The sequence below is a fragment of the Pelmatolapia mariae genome, linkage group LG7 (assembly GCF_036321145.2).
Source record: "Pelmatolapia mariae isolate MD_Pm_ZW linkage group LG7, Pm_UMD_F_2, whole genome shotgun sequence".
NCBI lineage: Eukaryota > Metazoa > Chordata > Actinopteri > Cichliformes > Cichlidae > Pelmatolapia > Pelmatolapia mariae.
The window spans coordinates 58,820,368-58,839,561 of NC_086233.1; the positions used below are offsets into that span (position 1 = coordinate 58,820,368).

The 19,194-nt window shown below is 39.5% G+C and overlaps 2 protein-coding genes across 3 annotated transcripts; one reads left to right on the top strand and one right to left on the bottom strand.

Annotated features, from left to right (window-relative positions):
* The first annotated feature begins 4,073 nt into the window (after positions 1–4,073).
* Positions 4,074–11,096, top strand: tsg101a (tumor susceptibility 101a). The gene is made up of 10 exons (XM_063479971.1): positions 4,074–4,464; positions 5,677–5,764; positions 5,852–5,917; positions 6,384–6,547; positions 6,794–6,920; positions 7,216–7,273; positions 7,509–7,603; positions 9,189–9,391; positions 9,523–9,762; positions 9,854–11,096. Exons 1-10 carry the CDS (start codon positions 4,423–4,425, stop codon positions 9,941–9,943), a joined length of 1,173 nt encoding a protein of 390 aa, XP_063336041.1. The 5' UTR covers positions 4,074–4,422; the 3' UTR covers positions 9,944–11,096.
* Positions 11,097–11,563: 467 nt separating this feature from the next.
* On the bottom strand, positions 11,564–17,322 carry ldha (lactate dehydrogenase A4). 2 transcript variants are annotated; one of them, XM_063479973.1, is made up of 8 exons: positions 17,153–17,322; positions 14,840–14,965; positions 14,483–14,600; positions 14,220–14,393; positions 13,949–14,122; positions 13,743–13,860; positions 12,895–13,018; positions 11,564–12,780 (listed from the first exon to the last, which is right to left on the bottom strand). In XM_063479973.1, exons 2-8 carry the CDS (start codon positions 14,963–14,965, stop codon positions 12,616–12,618), a joined length of 999 nt encoding a protein of 332 aa, XP_063336043.1. In that variant the 5' UTR covers positions 17,153–17,322; the 3' UTR covers positions 11,564–12,615. The 2 variants fall into 2 exon arrangements, with proteins under 2 accessions (XP_063336043.1, XP_063336042.1); XM_063479972.1 differs by lacking the exon at positions 17,153–17,322 and adding an exon at positions 17,020–17,143.
* Positions 17,323–19,194: the final 1,872 nt, after the last annotated feature.

Genomic DNA, 19,194 nt, shown 5'->3' on the forward strand with positions numbered 1-19,194 from the left:
ATTCACAGGTCTGACACAGTCATACAGAGTGTTACTGATTGAAAAAAAAAAGGTGGCATTTTCTTCTCAGAGAAACTTTAACCATGCCATACAGCGAAGATACGATTAAGAAAATGCTTCCTAAGGTAAGGAATGTTTCATTTATCGCTGGATCAGCGGCTGTAGTTTCATGTACAGATTTCTCCAGTGTTTATTTGTTTTTTTTCTATTCTCCTTTTAATTTTTGTTATTTTATGTTTTGAAGATATATCTTCGGAAGTATGTGGCTCATGAAATAAAAGTGGCATTAACTTACTTCAGAAACCTTGTGCCCATAATGGATAAATATGGTAAGGTTCACAGTCCAATGCTGCTGAACTTTGTAAACTCGGTGGAAAAATGAACGTTGTATTGTAACAGTAACTGCCTTTGCTGTGTTTTGTACAGTTTACAATGATGGAACTACAAAGAACTTGATGAGTTTAACCGGAACCATTCCTGCCACGATTAACAGTAATAACATTTGCATTCCATTTTCTTCTCTTTCATAACAGAATAACTTCAAACAAAAAATATGAATGTCAGGAAAGGTTAGGAATCTCTCTGATTTTGATATCTTTCTCTTTGCCATTATACAAGATATGACATATAACATTCCCATTTGCCTGTGGATTGAGGAAACCTACCCCCAAACTGCTCCCATCTGCTATATCAGACCCACACAACAGATGATGATCCTCAGCGGAAAGTATATCTCCAGCAATGGTGAAGTCATGCTGCCTTACCTGCGAGAGTGGAAGAATGTGAGAATTGAAGCAATATTTGTTTTCGACAAAGCTGCATGTGGGTTAGGGGTTGATTTTGCTGGCACTGACACAATGTGGTTGCATAACTCTACAGCCAGAGCGCATGAAAGTGACCCTTTCCTTCTATTATTAGGGTGAGTGTGACCTAATGAGCCTTCTTCAGGTGATGGTTGCCGTGTTTGGAGAATTCCCTCCTGTATGTATGAAGCCTTATCCAGAGCCTGAGCAAGCCTCTTGTAAGTAGCACACACAAGCACGAAAGAAGCCTCTATGCTGTCAAAAACAACATCTGTGTCCTAGCTGATACTGATAAGATGGAGCCAATAATCGAGGCTCCGCCTGATTGAGTTTGAAAATACCTTTCACTTGTCAGAATGTCAGACATGATCATTATTTGATTAACGATATTTATTCTATTTGTTCAGGTTGGCTGCAGTTCCACAGACAACCAGAAGTATTTACAGACACAGATGGAAGTTTATATCTGTCTTTAACAAGAGAAGACGGGCAACCTTTTCAGCAAGAAAATGAAACTAATTGTTAGTATTTTGTGCGATTTGGCAACAATTTGTGAGAGAAAGGTTTTTGCCAGTTTTTTTCCTCATATTGTGGATATGGTATCTATTGAGGTGTGTTAAATAGTGATGTCTTCAGATATGAAAAAGCATGCTGTATTTTTATATTTCAAATGGTCAAAGGAGTTAGCAAAGAAAAGCGTCTGGACTTCTTAAGGTTGCTTGAAGACGTTTCACCTCTCATCCGAGAAGCTTCTTCAGTTCTGAAGAAGCTGAAGAAGCTTCTCGGATGAGAGGTGAAACGTCTTCAAGCAACCTTAAGAAGTCCAGACGCTTTTCTTTGCTAACTCCTTTGACTACGATGACCTGGATGACTGAGAACCTTCACAGATATATTTCAAATGATTTTCATCACAAATTAACACCCTTTCATTTGATTTTGTGTGGTGGCAATGAACATTTTAACCGCCTTCATTGCTTTACAAGTGCCTCATAAAGATGTTGCTCAACTGCATCAATATTTTCTGGGCTGTTTGGACTTTAGATGGGTGTGGTCCTCTGTCATTTTATAGAAGCCTGTCTTATTTTATAAACTGATATAAAATAGAAAAAACACTACCTCTGTCAATAGACTATAGGTGTAAGCTTTTTTCATTAGTGTAAGCACATATCCTGAAGACACTGATTGACTCTGAAATATAATCTTTTGTAAAAAACTGACTGATTTATTCTGTTACTGTAAATAAATAGCTATGTTAAACCTGCATTGCTTGTTTTTGTTAAAATAACTCTCATGGAATTGTAGTTCAATAAAAAAACATTTGATTTTTGCCCATAATATTTAATATAGCAACTATAAATGGCTGAACTTATATAGCCTATGTCTTCCTTGTTCTGCTAAAGAATATAAATGATGGCTAAATGTGTGATTGATGACTATAAGTATGATTTTGGGATGCCACATAAAGTTGTGGTCAGAAGTTTCTATACACTCATCATGGGCATCATGGTAATTGGAGGCTTTGAATGTTTTTTTTAAGCTTAAACACATTTGAATTTATTTTGAATTTTCTCTAATCCATACCGGAGCAAAAGTATACATACAGGCTCACGTATATGTATACATTTCCACTAATATTTGTTTAAATGTCCTAAGTTCAAGTCAAGTCAAGTCAAGTGGCTTTTATTGTCATTTCAACCATGTAAAGTGGTACAGTACAGAGTGGTAGTGGTAGTGAGAGCCCGAATGCTCCGGTACCTCTTGCCAGAAGGCAGCAGGGTGAAGAGTGTGTGTGAGGGGTGTGTGGGGTCCTCCACAATGCTGGTGGCTCTGTGGATGGAGCAGGTGCTATAAGTGTTCGTGATGGAGGGAAGAGAGGCTCCAGTGATCTTCTCAGGTGCTCTCACTATCTGTTGTAGGGTATTGCAATCCGATACGGTGCAGTTTCCATACCAGACAGTGATACAGCTGCTCAGGATGCTCTCGATAGTCCCTCTGTAGAACATGGTGATAATGGATGGTGGGAGATGGGCTTTTCTCAGCTTCTGCAGGAAGTAGAGACGCTGTTGGGCCTTCTTATTTATGGAGCTGGTGTTGAGGGACCAGGAGAGGTTCTCCGTCAGGTGGACACCAAGGAATTTGGTGCTCTTGATGACCTCCACAGAGGATCCATCGATGTTAAGTGGACAGTGATTACGCCATGCTGTCCTGAACTTGTACCTTGACTAGACTCTTTAGCATCAGTAAGCTTCTGGCATAATTGTGGCTGAATATTTGACCAATTCATTTAAACTGGTTGGCTTGCTGGCATGGCCCAGACTTTTAAACATAATCCATAATTGGGACTTTGGGAAGGCCTTTCCAGAAGCTTGATGTTAGTCTGCTTTACTAATTTCAAAACCAGTTTTGATGTATGGTTTGGATCATTGCCCTGTTGGAATATGGAATTGTGTTTAAGTTTCAATCATCATCATAATTTGAGGTAAAAGTAGAAGAATTTGTAAATACCACTGGCAGCAAAACAGCCCTAAAGTGTGATCCTGCCAACACCATGCCTGGCAGTGTTCTTAGGTTTGAAAGTCTCAATTTTACTTTAATATGAGATCTTTAATATTTAATATGAGCTCTTAAAAATCTCATATTATCCCAATATTATCCCAGTAGAGCACTAAACTCTTGAAATGAAGACTTACTCATGGTTTCTAGAGTATCCAATAGTTGAATGGCAGGAAGAGCCTGCAGCTCTCTCTCTTGTGGAAACAGCTGCTTTGAATTCAGGAGACAGATGCTCTCTAGTTTTAAAATTATATTTCAAACTTGATAACGCTTATAATTAGGGGTAGATCAGGTTTCCTTCACTCCTAATGCATTTGGATGCCACTGCAACATGTGAATAAATTTCGTCTATTCTCTTCCATAATATTTGTTTTGTCCTTGTCTGCTATGCTCCCCTTTTGTTTCTTCTTTATTGCTTCACCCCGAGTCCTGTTGTGGCAGATGAGTGCCCCTCCCTGAACCTGTCATGCTTTAGGTCACTTTTTGTAAAAAGGGAGTTCTTCCTTCCCACGGTAGTCAAGTGCTTCCTCGTGGGGATTCGCCAGTACATTCTGTTTGTGTGCATCTCACGGAAGTAAAAACAGTAAACATTGAATAAGATGTAATTATTAATTCATTAAATGTGTACATTTATAGATTTATATCACGGGCTATCGTAGAATTTGGGGATCTTCCATTGACGTGTTAATCACATCACGTCACACAGGGACCGGAAGCACTAAAGAGAACTGCCGGAAATTCCTTTTGTTGACCATCGGATTTTTGTTTTCAAGCTCTTTTTTACAACTACTCGTTAGCTGTTTTGTCGATTTATGAGCTGTTTTTTGAGTATTCGCGTGGAACACAGATACATTTCCCGTTTACAAGACTGGAAGATTTCTCGTAGTAGCTGAATCACGCCCTTGTTTGAGTCCGCCCGAGCTAGGGCTAACGTTAGCCTTGCATTTACCGGAGCTCCGCTAGCCAGCTTTAGCTTGCATTAGCTGTCACTTTAGCTGTCATAAAAGTCAGCTGTTAAGACGCTTAACTTATTAATAAGAAAAGTCAATATAAACACCTAAGGAACATGGCAGTAGTCAACGAAAGTAACCTGAAGAAAATGCTAAAGGTAAGTTTGAGCTTGAGTGTTGACTGTTGAAAAACGATAGCAAATTAGCTCATAGCGTCCTGTTTGACACTGGCTAACGTTAGAAGCCAGTTTAACATTTCCTGGTACGGTTTAGTTTAACAGACTGTACATTTTCGTCAAATTTAAGATAATAAAGTCTCTTAAATATTGTTTTGATACAATATATTGTACTAAATTAGATTGAGGCATAACTGTGTAACCATAGAACACACAGTTGCACATATTATTAATTGAAGTTACTCTGGTTAAAAAATGAGACCACAGTTTCGGAGGTTACCGTAGACCTGTATTTATATTGCCAGTCGTGTACAGAATACTTTAGAGAATTGTTTATTACCAGGTTTGTGATGCATCGGTGGGAAAAAGCTAATGAATTTCAATCAGTTGCCAGACCAAGGGACTCTATTGACACTGGTCTTAAACACTTCTCTGATGAAAATAAGTTTAATATGGATAATTGTATCCATACTGGTATTGTACTAATTTACGTTCACAAGGCTTTTTAATTGGATTATTCTAATCTATAAGAAAATGTATAGAGGCAGTAAATTTAATCTGTAAGGTGGTTCAAGTCTTGTTTACAGTATGTAGAATTAAATAATGGTTCTTCAAGGTCACCCCTTGGAAATTTTATCTGTGGTGTACCACAAGGATCTGTTACAGGTCTATTACTGTTTCAGATTTGTCTTTTGAACATTTCCTTTATGTACGTGATTCTTATCCAGCTCTTGTAGTTTGTGTAAAAATCCTAAGGATATTGAACTTAGCTCAGTAATAAGCTAGGTAATAAGAATCTGTTATCCCGCGGTTACAGGAACAGTAAGCTTGCACTTCATTTGTTGAAGAGTGAAAGTATTATTTCTGATAGTAATCAAAAAAATTAAGCTTTCACAAACGTGGCCTGTCAGTGAAATGTAATTCAGTTAACATTAGCTCAACTGACAGTGCAAAATACCTATCAAATAAGTTGACTTTTATTATTAGTTGTATTTTTTTAGTCATTATTCTGGTAATTAAGTCATATATGTTTTTAGTCTGTGATATGTTTTGGAGTGAAATAAAATCAATCAGTCAATACAAATGATCACTCTCAGTTTGTATGGCACTGAATTTTGAATGGCAGCTTGGTAAACAAAATATTTTAAAAAATAAGTAAAAAGATTAATTTTGTCTCCTCTACTTGTTGCCCAGCAATACAAATACAGAGACCTGACTGTTCGTGAAATAACCAATGTGATCTCCCAGTACAAGGATTTGAAGCCACTCATGGATGCTTATGGTAAATTAAGTAATATTTATCTCCTGTTTTTAACTGCTTGGTTTCACTTGTATGTTGTGTAATGGCATGCATCTGCTTGTATTTCAGTATTTAATGATGGCTCCACAAGAGATCTGATGAGCTTGACAGGAACTGTTCCTGTGAGCTACAGAGGTAATGGATGTTTCTTTGCTCTCTAAAAAGAGGTTTTCCTATAAATTAATAAATTTCTATATATTTTTGAAAATTTCAAGCATAATTAAGTGCAATTCTTTTTTACTACTATTTATAATGTCTACTAGACTACTTTTTTTCTATCCGATGTGGTCATTCTGACTTACTGGATTAACTGCACTTTTTTTTTCTTTTTACACCATTATCTCAGGACAAATGTCAAACCTAAACTTTCTCATCTTGTGGATGTGGACAGAAAGCAGTTTTTTTTTTAAATCTTGCTTGAAAATCAGACTTAGGGATTTTTTAAAATGTGTATTTGATGTACAAAGATACATAAAATGTGTTTCACTTAATATGTTCTTGATAACAGAATATGGAGTTTGTTAAATATTAAGGGATGAGTGAGGACATTAAGGTTTTGGACAATAGCTATATTATAACACTGTGTATTTGATTTCTGTAGGTAATGTGTACAACATCCCAGTGTGTTTGTGGCTCCTGGACACGTATCCCTACAACCCACCTATATGTTTTGTCAAACCTACCAGCGCTATGATGATCAAAACTGGCAAGCACATAGATGCTAATGGAAAGATTTACCTGCCGTATCTACATGAATGGAAACATGTAAGTAGTAATTCTTTTAATCCATGTTTAAAAACATGTTTTAAGGTATTAAAAGCATGTAGTGTGAGAACTAGAGTTTCTGCACACAGAAATGTAGCTCAAAAAATTTACTAGATGGAGAAAAAGGCAACATTTCGGTATGCTGGATTATAGGACAAAAAAAGTGCCTTTGTGGCTCGAGATATCATTTGCATTCTTGACTTGCCTGGCAATTTGGTTAATAAAATGTGTCTCACTGTTTTATAGCCTCAATCAGACCTGTATGGTCTGATTCAGGTGATGATTGTGGTGTTCGGGGAGGAGCCCCCTGTGTTTTCTCGTCCGACCACACAAGCTCCTTACCAAGCCTTTCAAGCAGCTGGACCCCCAAATTGTGAGTGACATACATTTCTTGTACACAGTGGTTTGTGGATTTTTTTTTTTCCAAAGTGTTAGAAATGGGTTTTTTGTTTGTTTGGTGTGGGGTTTTTTTGGGGTTTTTTTTAATGGTGCATTTACTTCCTTGGGCACCAGATGGAGCTCACATACTATGGCAACACAATACTGAAACTGATACTTTATCTCTGTCTCTTCTATGTGCCTGTGAGCAGTCCCAAAAAAAATCAATGAAACCTTTGACCTTTGTGCCCTGAGATCTCGTTTTTTGTCTCTCTCTCTCTCTGCTGCAGCTTCCTACATGCCTGGCATGCCTGCAGTGTCACCATATGGCCCAAATCCTAACTCTGGGTAGGATTTCTCCCAGGCTCTTTTATTTGCTGCCTACAGCTAACACTTATACGCAATATGTGTGACACAACAAATTCAACATGTTTGATGGTGGAGTATTCACTGACTTTTATTATCAAGACACTGCAGCACTGGCTCTGTTACATGTACAGCTGAATTTTGCAAATACGCTCTTAAAATGTTTCAGAATAGAAAATGTAAAGCATTAGCTTGACAATCATCTAACTATTTTCAGAGGCTACCCAAGTTATCAGTACCCAGGGGGGAACTCTTACCCAGCCACTGCTGGACCTGCACACTACCCCACCCAAACTCCAGTTTCCACAGTGGGTAAGTATTACATCCAGCATCTGGGTGCATACGTTTTCTACTTCCAGGTATCTTTGAAATATTAATGTAGCACAGTTTCTGACTTTTTACATATTGCACAGATGCATCCGAGGCAAATATGTTCACTCAGAAACTAATTATCTGTACCTTTACACACTCATCTGCTTTCTGTGTAAACATCACAAGACCGTTTACAATACAGAGTTTTAATTCTCAGCAAAAAACTTTATTCACCCTTGATAACTTTATGATCTTTAGTTAATCCATACTGAGACACTTGACCTTTTGACTTCGACTCTCTCACCCTCTGAATAACTTCAGTAGCGTACCAAGTCACCAGTGAAAGGTCATTAGTGTAACTAGAGTGGGGTCTATTAAAGGCCAAAGGGTGGGATGGCCCTGAACGGAAAGGGAAAGCTTCTTTATGCCCCCCACAACTTAAACTTCAGAAGCACACAGGTCTATATTTAGGTTTGGAACGGTAAACGAGAAGAAATGGGGTCACCTAGTGGGTGAATTAACTCTGACATTTGTGGCACTGACTCCAGACTGTACACAAGGTGGTCTTGACTCTGCTGACATTTGCCAGCATATTTACTGTTATATAATCTGGAATTTGCCAGTCCTTGAACTGTCTTGTGTAGCTAGTATAAAACACTAATAAATAAACATGTAAATTGTTTTACAATACAGTCCAAAATACCAGCTGTAATGCCTAGAAAGGTTGCTTACATGGAATTTGTTTTTCAATAAAAGTATGAATTTGTTAAGATGTAATTTTCCTTCTGTTGCTGTTTTCACCACCATCCTACAATATTGTTGTCACTGTGGATAGTACTACAACCAGAACATAAATCATAGATTGGCCAATGGGTGTTAAACTGAAACTAAAACTGGAGGCCAATAAATGGCTTAACTGGGAAAATCATGTGAATACTTCATTCATTTTCCATCATTCTGGAGAACACCCTTTTGGACCCTTTTGTTTGTATATAAACCTTGTTGTCAGATTTCTCTGTGGTGATGCCTTGCTGTGCCTATAAATACTGTTGATAATATTTTGAATGTAGTGTGAATTGTTTGAACTGAATAACTGCAATGCAAGGATGAATAGTGGAGAGTTTTTCTTGGCTCATACTGAGCTTTAGGGAGTGACTTTGTGTGCTGGTAGAGTTGGTCTGTGTAAAGGTGTAAAGGCCACGAGTCCATGTTGCCATATTTGACAGAAATCTGTGCATTTTCCTCTTGCCTCCACCAAGAACCTGAAAAAAATGTCTGTTATGGTTTAGTCCAACATCCTCACCTTAGGGTGGCACAGTTTCTCTGTGGAAGAAAAGCCTCTACAGAATTATGATTTAAATTAATCATTTTTTTACAGTTATCTGAAGGTGGTTAGCTTGCCAATTTACAGTAAAGGCCCTTTTACATAGGACGTGGTATGTGTAAAAGAGACTTAACAAAATCAAATATAATTATATTTTGGAGAGATTATGGTTTAAGTTGTAGTAGTATCTTTTTTTTCCATCTGGCTCTCCTGTTTGTATTCACTGTCTTAGATGACTTATTATAATCTCTTCCTCTTAAGGCCCAAACAGAGATGGCACCATTGGCGAGGACACCATCCGGGCATCTCTAATTTCTGCAGTGAGTGACAAGCTTCGCTGGAGAATGAAGGAGGAGATGGACAGAGCTCAGGCAGAGTTGGATGCCCTGAAGCGAACAGAAGAGGACCTGAAGAAAGGACATCAGAAACTGGAAGAGATGATCTCAAGACTGGACCAGGAAGTGGTGAGAGATGATCATACTTTCAGTGTTAAATCTTTCTGTTTGTTTTGTTCTCTATTCACCACAGTTAACTGTTATAGCAGTCATTTTTGAGATTTGCTAAATATGTGCGATCATCACGATGTTTCCACTAGACTGAAGTTGACAGGAACATCGATCTGCTGAAGAGAAAAGACGAGGAGCTGAGCGAGGCCTTGGAGAAAATGGAAAACCAGTCGGAGAATAATGACATTGATGACGTCATTGTGCCCACAGCTCCATTGTACAAACAGATCCTGAACCTGTACGCTGAAGAGAATGCAATTGAAGACACAATCTTCTACCTGGGCGAAGCCCTCCGCAGGGGTGTCATAGACCTGGAAGTTTTTCTCAAGGTAACCAGATCTAGATAGCTGCTAGCACATATAAACAGAAACAAGTATACAGACACTTTAACCTACCTGCCTCTTTTTTTTTCTGTTATAGCATGTACGTCTTCTGTCCAGGAAGCAGTTCCAGCTTCGTGCTCTTATGCAAAAAGCCCGCAAGACTGCTGGGCTTAGTGACCTCTACTGACCCACGCTTACTACCTAGAAACATTCATATCTTCATGCTCTCTTACTCTCTTCTATCATCTTGTATATCAACCAGCTGCTCTATTTTATAGTCTTATATTAAATTTATTCTGATAGAAATTTGAACAGCACCAACAAAGGAAAATTACATATTTGAATGGTAAATTGCAGCCATAGTTGTAGCTAGACAGTTTAGATTTTAAACTAACCAAACACTCCTTTGAGGTCATTGTGTAAGGACATGACCTAAACATGAGAGGGTTATTTTTGTGACCAAATATTAAAAGCAAAAAACACTGTCATGACCTTAAATTTGGCCTAAAACTAAAGCTTACAGGTTCTGTTGGCAATTTCTTTGCCATAACACATGATTTGGCTAGTAAGTACAGATGGTAGGGGCTAAAAGTGAAGAGCTTTGTAGAGAGCCCATATGATCACTCCCTTTTGTAATGAAAAGATGTGTCTGTAAATACACAGGAGTACTTTTCAGGAAGGGAAGGGTTCATCCTCAGGATTTCTGTTCATGTTTCAGTAGCCATGAAGTTATATCCATTAACCTGAACCGATTTGTTTGGGTCAGACATTCAGCTTTAATTTGAGCTCTTATCCCACTTGCACACACTACTATTACTACATGATTTTCCATTTGTATGTCTCCTTATGGAGGGTGTGTGTGTGTGTGTGTGTGTGTGTGTGTGAGGTTCTTTCAGTGTGTGGCGGCTGCTTGTTATACCCTTTGACTGCTTTAACCAGTCAATCATGTACATTTTTTTGTTTCACTCTGTAGAGGGTCTCTAAGGTAGATGGCAGGCTTGGCGTACATTACTGGATCATAAAGGAATTTCTGCATTGTATCTGATTTATTTTCTTTTTTCCCATGCTGTCCATTCTCATTCTCAGTCCTGCTGAGAAGGTTAAAGTAAACATAAGTTAAAAATTTGTGAATAAAACTGGGTGTTAAGAGGTACAAAAGTAGACAAATGTACTAATCAAAACTTTAACTTATGTAAAGGGTTTTGTTTTTTTTTCTTGAATTTAGCCTTTTACTAAATGCACTTTGAATTGTATTATAGATTTTTTGTTTTTTCTCAGTTTAACCATAGGCAACTTGCTCTTTTATGTAAAGATGTAAATCAGTACAAATAAATTGATTTAATAGGTCATCTCTTTTTGGTCATGTCATTAATGTGGCTTGCATAATTGATATTATTCAGCGATTTTCTGTGTTGCACAACCAAAAGGTAGCGCTGGTTCAGAGTGGGTTGTGTACCAACTTGAAGATTGGTGCTCTAGTCTGTACACCAAAGGCCAAAATAATGAACTATAATTTCCCCCACTGGTTTGTAGAACTGCCTTCTGTAAGAAAACTGCTCTTAACACAGACCACTTATGAAGCCAGTGGTAGTTACACATTAAAATGCTAGCGTTTGTGAGCAGGTAGAATAGTATGAATACGAGTAATTTAAAGGCAAGTTGAATATTTTGACGTCTTGCATGAAAAGCTCAGATCAGCCTCATATTGGGCAACAGCTACTGACCCAGCAGCTCCGCAAACAAACAAATTGACCCCCAACTCCAGGTTTGATGGCAAATGCAGGACAGAACACAGGACAAACTTGAATCATCTTGGCAGATTTATTTGACGTTACAGCAAACAGCTCAATATCCAGCTGCCATGACATGTTTCCCAGTAATTTATCGATAAATCCTCTTTAATATTGTAACATTAATACATAAATAGATCTAACATTTATAAATAGAATTTGTTTTTTAATGTTCTTTTCCAGAGTCAGGTGGCGTAAAAAAACAAAACCTTGTTAGAACATTTAGGGTACACAAACTTTTTTTTTTTTTTTTTTTTTAAATGGACTGTAGCAGTCTTATGATTCATAACCAAACCCTTTTCCACTGGCTCTCTGTTATATTATGGCAGTCACTTTATTTTTAATCAGATGTAAACTTTGCCAGTTTTTTTTTTTTTGTGCGCCATAAAATTTGCTTTTTAAAGTATTTTGTCAGTGCACTTGTGGTTAGGCTTTTTAAGAAGGCTTCAGTACCAAGCAAGTTTATGGAAGTCTGCTTTACTATAATATAAGGTACTTTGGTATCACAAGTTTTTGGACCAGTGACGTATGCAGCAGTGTTACTGTGGGTGAATAGGAAGCCCTCCTCATACAGAATGGAATGTCTCCGTTATACTCCAAGATATAAACAGAGATTACCAAGTGGAGAAACATAACTTTAACGGCCACATAATGCATACAGACTGACCTAGGAGTGTACAGAAAAAGCAGTAACAGTACTCGTAACATACAGTACACAGAATATATATATGCACAAAGACTGCATGATTTCAGAGAGGACAAATGGATGACAAATACTTGCTCTCCAACACAGGCTGACTTCTAAGGATACAAGTATGAGTTTCCAAAAATTCAGTCATGGACGATCAAGGCCAGGTTGAAGGAAGCAAAGGAAAATGACACCTGTATGTGAATCTCTCAAAAGTAAAACCCAGCTTTGAGTGGTTTAGTTACAAGCACTTGGCCTTTTAAGAAATTCACAGGTGACATCAACCAATTACAATGAGAGACACAAGAGGGAAACTAGGAGGGAGTCAAATGGTGTCTGGTGTCATTTTAGGGACAACTGGAGAATTCAGAGTAGTGCTCTTCACAGAGTGAGCTCCTTCTGTACACCCCACAGGGTCTCAGCACTCTTCACCAGCTGCTTCTCCTCCTCAGGCTTCAGCGTCATGTGAATGACATCTGTCAAGCCACTGTTGCCCAGGACACAAGGGATACTCAGGAAGACTTCCTCCTTCACTCCATGCATGCCCTATACAGTAAAAGGCAAGGAAATGAATAGTTACAAGCTGACCTTGTCACATCTGCAGGAAGTATAGCATTTTATTTTTCAGCAAGTGAAAAAAAATAAAGACTTCTCATCTACCTGGACAAGTGTAGACACAGGGTGCACTTTGTGCAGATTCTTCATGATACTTTCCACTAGGTCAGCAACAGACATACCAATGGCCCAGGAAGTGTAGCCCTTCAGCTTGATAACCTCGTAGGCTCTGCAGCATGGACAAGAAATAAAAATGAGCATGGCATATAACAGACTGAAAGGAGAAATGTGTCATGCTGTGTGATTTTAAAAAAAAGAAAAAAAAATTGTTTGTAGTAGACATTGGTTGTAGCCACTGGTATTTGTTTGAAAAACTTAAATTTGACAAGTTGCCCATAAGAGTTTGAAAACAGATAAAAAATTACATTTTTTTTTTTTAATAATAAATTATTGAACTGCCTTTAAAAGAAAAGACAAATGAGTTCTACTAGCCATACAGAGGTGCACGTTTGCAGATACCATTTCTTCTGTTGAAACATAATACATGTGCATTTCTCTCATCTTTGTAAAGATAAGTGTGAAATGATAAGCCTCAACTGGGACACAAAGAACATTGTATTTGACATGGCTGAACTCTAAAAACCCAGCTATTACAATACAAGTCTACTGATTGGCAGACAAATGATGGCGCAATATTAACCTTTCTGCAAAGAGTTGCATCATACAACTTTCAGACATGCCAATACAGATAATGGGTCATACGGCATCATTACTGATATTTATGGAATCAGCGTTTACCATTGTCAGGCATTTCAGTTAGACACAGGAGTGTAAGAGAGCAAGTGAGCTTCAGTCTGACACAGCCTCTCATGGGGAATAGTATAGTCACTGTATACATGCTGTAAAAATCTGTATACAGTGGAGTCTGCAAATAAATAAATTGCAACACTCACCCATCAACCACCATCTTGTGCACTGCCTTCCAGTCCTCTGGGTCACCCTCAGCCCCCATCTTTGGGTTGAGGCCTTGAAGAGAAACTCCAGCAATGTTCACACCACTCCACACAGGCACTATGAGAAAGAAATACACCCCACTGAAATAGGAAATTCTGAACTGTACATGACAGTATACATTTCACAAATAATGTCGCAAGCGTACCACTAGAGTCTCCATGCTCTCCGATGATCCAACCATGGCAGCTAGAAGGATGCAGGTGGAGCTTCTCTCCCATGATGTGGCGGAAACGTGCAGAGTCAAGGTTAGTGCCAGAGCCAATCACACGGTGACGGGGGAAGCCACTCAGTTTCCAGGCAACATAGGTCAGGATGTCCACTGGGAAGGAGCCAAATAAGAAATTATCAGCCATTAATCTGCCTCGAACAGGAATTGGACCATATAAACCCCACATGATGTAGACTCCTTGTCTAACCTGGGTTGGAGACCACCATCAGGATGCAGTTGGGGCTGTACTTGACGATGTTGGGGATGATAAACTTGAAGATGTTAACGTTACGCTGCACCAGATTGAGACGGCTCTCGCCCTCCTGCTGGCGGGCACCTGCAGTCACTACCACCACCTTAGAGTTGGCTGTCACACTGTAGTCTGTGAAGAGATGGAGGAGAAAAAAAGAAGTTGTATTCCACTCCAGGTTACTCAGTAAGTAAAGTAAATAACAGTTTGTCAATTCTCACCTTTATCAGCTACAATCTTGTGCGTCTTAAGGAAGAGGGATCCGTGCTGCAGGTCCATCGCCTCACCCTTCAACTTGTCCTCCATCACATCAACCAGGGCCAGCTCATCACACAAGTCCTAATTATTATATTATAGGTCATTTTAACAACCAAACAAACTTCACATAATGCATAATACAGCAAACGCATCATTTCTGGTAAATGTCATTGGATCTGATAAATCTATTGCTCTAGCCATCACAACCTTTACGTCTGTTCCAGTGAAATCCTCTTGTGTAAACCTTTTTCAATCCCCAAATAAGGCTAGTAGCAATCTTCTTAATTTCAACAAGTTTATTCCCCTCCCACCCTTCTTACCTTGAGGAGGATACTGACAGCAGTGGCCATGCCCACCATGCCAACACCCACTACAGTCACTTTGCACCTGCTGCCAACAGGCTCCTCCTTCATAACATGGCCAATGAGCTTCTCCTTGGTGGTCATCTATTAAAAGTAAAGATAAAAGGAAATTAAGGATATGAGACAAGACTGTAAGGACGCCATGCAGAAGTATAAAGGGGAAGAGAATGAAGGGAAAAGGTTTTTTTGTTTGTTTTTTTTTTTTTGGGGGGGGGGGGGGGGGGGTGTAAGTAAACAGAGGGGAATGAGAGAGCGAGACGCATAATCTATGAAGCAATCTGAATGTGTGGTTACTAGTTGGCTCACAAAAAAAGTTTCCATGACTACTTTCACATCCCACAATGAGTCAAGCCTGGATTTTACTTTTTATTTCATCATTACAGAACTGAAAATGTCATTTTCATTTGAACACTTTCATTAAGGTTGAGAGATGGAGCTTTAAAGAGCCTCTCCTTGCATCCATGGCAACCACTGCTTGTGAAAGCACTGCAGCTTGCCTCTGTGCAACAGGGAACATCCCCAGATGACCTCACACATGCACACACATTTCCTGGCTCCACCACCGGCGTGACTAGGCACAGTTTCCACTGAGACGTGTAGATGAGCACGTATGGCCAAGTACAGGGCCATATTAATGCACTGAGACACCTACTAGAGCTCACTTGAACCCTCTTTAAAGTGTATGAATGTGACCTTACATCTTCCATGATTTATGTCCTCGGTAAAGCTTTCCCAAACGGGTTTATGGTGCCAATTGCTCCCTTCTAGTCTTAAATGCTGCGCCGTTTAGAGAAGATTGAGGATAAAGCAGCCTCTGCATTAGGGTGCGGCTTACTTTTGAATGAGCATCCACTAGTGTACAAGTGACCAGTGTCCATGAGCTGCCAGGCATCCATCAGTTTACTTGAAACAAACAAGATGGCTGGAGCCAGAATGTCAGTCTAACATCAAGGTGACCATCTACAGGTTGTATATACAGTTTGCTCAAAATGTAGTAATGTAATCCATACAACATGTACCAGCATTTGGCCCTGTTATAATCTAGGATTATTGCCAGTGTTCTATATGGGACAGTGTTTCACTGCTGTGCTCCACAAACCAGGCAAACTGCTTCCTTAGTTGCCTGAATAAGAGGACGACTTTTAGTAGCTGGAAGAGTATAATGGGACATTACACACAGTCCTAGTGTTATCATGTTTCCCAACATTATTGTGCTCATTTGGTTAATTCTTTTGCCAGCAGGCCACTAAAGGCTATACAGGGTGTCAGGTAACGGCTGCCGTTCAGCATCTTAGTTACAATGCTGCTGCACATCTCTTGTCCACATCTGAATTCAAGAAAAAACAGTTGTTGAATTTAAGTCCTGGAAAAGCTTTACCGCCCTGCAGTCGTCATATAACCAGACATTAATAGTTTCCCCACAGTCTGTATCTGTCAAATATTTATCCACAACTCTGTGCCAAGAATGGTCCGATGAATCAGACAAAGCCGACAACGCAGGACGGCATTTCTGGCAAAGCCATAAAACACCAACAAGACAATTAAAGACACTGTGTCCCTGCGATAGGATAGGCAAGCACGCCCAAGCGCAGTAAATTTCAAGGGCCAGGGTCATTTATAGCTGTTGGAAGATGGTCGCCACCGGCGGCAGTAGGCATGCGTAACCACTGCGCATTTTACGTCACCAAAACCGAGCGCCTCAATCACGGAGATGGATTCAAACAGAAAGAACATAAAAAGGTTGTTTTTATACGTCGGCGAGTCGGAATATTTCCTGTTTTTATTACATTTTATACAACCGGGCGAATAAAATACTCCGTAATAGCCCACAAGTAACTATGCATCTGCAGAATGCCCAAGACAACCTGTTACCTCTGCTTGACTTGTTTACTTAAGCTATAAGGAAAATAAAGAAATAATACTGCCAGAAATCTTAATTGATTTGATCTGCAGCTGAACCCAATTAATACTGATTGCACATCGTCACGCCCCTGTCTGTCTTCTAGCACGCGGTTTGAGAGATTCAGCTTTTAAAATCTTTAAATAAAAACGAGTTATTGCAGCAAAACAGTCTTCGGAGAGTCCTGGGTGCAGATGATGTGGTGTGTAGAGTCAGAGTAACCGACGACCCATCTTACCTTGAAGGTTTCAAAGAAACGGGTGAAAACAGGAGTTGGAATGTGTCAGCTCCACACTAACGCTCTTTGACTGAAATGGTGTGGGGGTGTCTCCCTGTATTTAAAGACAGCCTCCGGCGTGGACGTTACGTACCTACATATTAATGAGGTCGGATGGTTGTGTGGGCAAACCCGTGTTGAATGGCACGTCCACGGCAGGATGCGGTACTGAGGTCTGGTATAATCTGCTCTGTGTCCTTTAATATTTTCAGGCAGCTTGCATTTAAAACGATGGAAAACACGCACTCCGTTCTCGCCTGTGATAGATTAACGCACAGGTTACAGTGTAAGGCGAAAGTACAGGGACGCACTGCGCAGTCTGTCACAGTCCGCACATAGAAGAAATAGTTCCCACCTAAATTACTTCAAAAAGCCTCAGTGCTGGTTTCTAATGCAGTTCTGTCATCCACACTGACACTTTAACAGATACTGATTTTAAATGAGGGTAGCAACATTCTCAACATAGCATTATAACCACGGCTTGGTTGCCGGACGTGAGTGGATATTTCGTGACAATAATAAGGGAATTTGTGTTAAAAGTGTGTAAGTCACCGAGATAAATATCACGTGGCTGTTAATTTAACATAAAATGTTACGGTTTTGATTTGAGGATAGCCTTTCATAGGCCGCCCATGTGGCTGTGACTGGAAGGAAACAGTGACTGTGTCGTCATACAGTCAGAGGAGCAGCATTTCGCGCCACCTCCTGTCCACTCTGAGTTATTTCAAAACTAGTCGAGTTACTCACCCGTGTGCAATAAAACAACTCATTTGTCCTGTATGTCAGGGGAAGTTTTCTTACACAGATATGATTCGGCTGACAAAAGGCACGGAAACTAGCATCCCAACCCTCACCCCGCCTTATTAAAATTAAGTGTTCTGAATCATCAAGTGGCCTACACTGGCACAAAAAAGTGTGCTCTCAGGCTATCGATTGCTGTTGGCTGCTCTTTACACCTCACCCGGCTTGAATTTTTTTGTTGCAAAACAAAAGCTTTCAGTTAGGACTATTTCACCAACGTGATGTCCTCTTGGGTCACAGCTTTCAATGCATTTTTGAGCATGTGAGAAAAAAAACATGAAAATAAATGGACAAGGAGGGTCAAATCGGGTCGACTTTAGTTAAATCGCTTTTCTGGGCAGTTTAAAATCAAACATTTAATAGTGGAGTGATTATGTACCCTTTTCTAGGTTTCTAAGGTTATCAGTCATTGCTAATTGAAAAGTTCACTCAAATGAATGTACAAATTATGCTTTAACCAATGTGTAATTTTCCAAGCATACCCGTTTAATATATATCCTTCTGGAAGCAATGTGTTTGATGAAGTTGGAAACTGAAATTGTCACCTATTTATTTGACAAAGTTCTTGGAGGATATGGAAAAGAGAATTCAAGTATCCCAGAGGATTTTCTGTCAGAGCACGTGTGAATGGTGGATTGTGTTAACTTGCCCTTGAAAGGATCGTAAAGATAACTTGGGTATTCTTCAGTCATGACACCTAAAATACGCACTCACTCAGTCCCTGGCCACTTTGTTAGGTACACCTGTTCAGCTGTGATTCACATGGCAGGAACTCACTCCATTTACTCATGTAGACATAGCCAAGGCAGCCTGCTGAAGTTCAAACTGAGCATCAGAATAGAAAAGGGAGGTGATTTAAGTAATACAAAATGTGACATGGGTTTTGATGCTAAACAGGCTGGTGTGAGTATTTCAGAAACATCCACTGTACTACTGGGGTTTTTCCATACTGTTTACAGAGGATGGCCTGAAAAAAAGGACCTATCCAGTGAAATGCAGTTCTCTGGGAGAACACGCCTATCATGCCAAAGTTCAGACGAGACTCACCAGACTGCTTCAGTCTGATAGGAAGGCAACAGTAATTCAAATAACCATTAGTTATAACCAGGGTGTGTAGAAGAACATCTCGGGTTGCACAACATATTGAACTTTGAAGTATAGGAGCAGAAAATCACACAAGTTGCCCCTCCTGTGTAAGAACAGGAAACTGAGGCTACAGTTTGCATTAGTTCACTAAAATTGGACAATAAAACATTGGGTAAACATTGCATCATCTGATTTTGACATTCTGATGGTAGGTTCAGAATCTGGCAAAAAAGAAAATTATAGGATGAA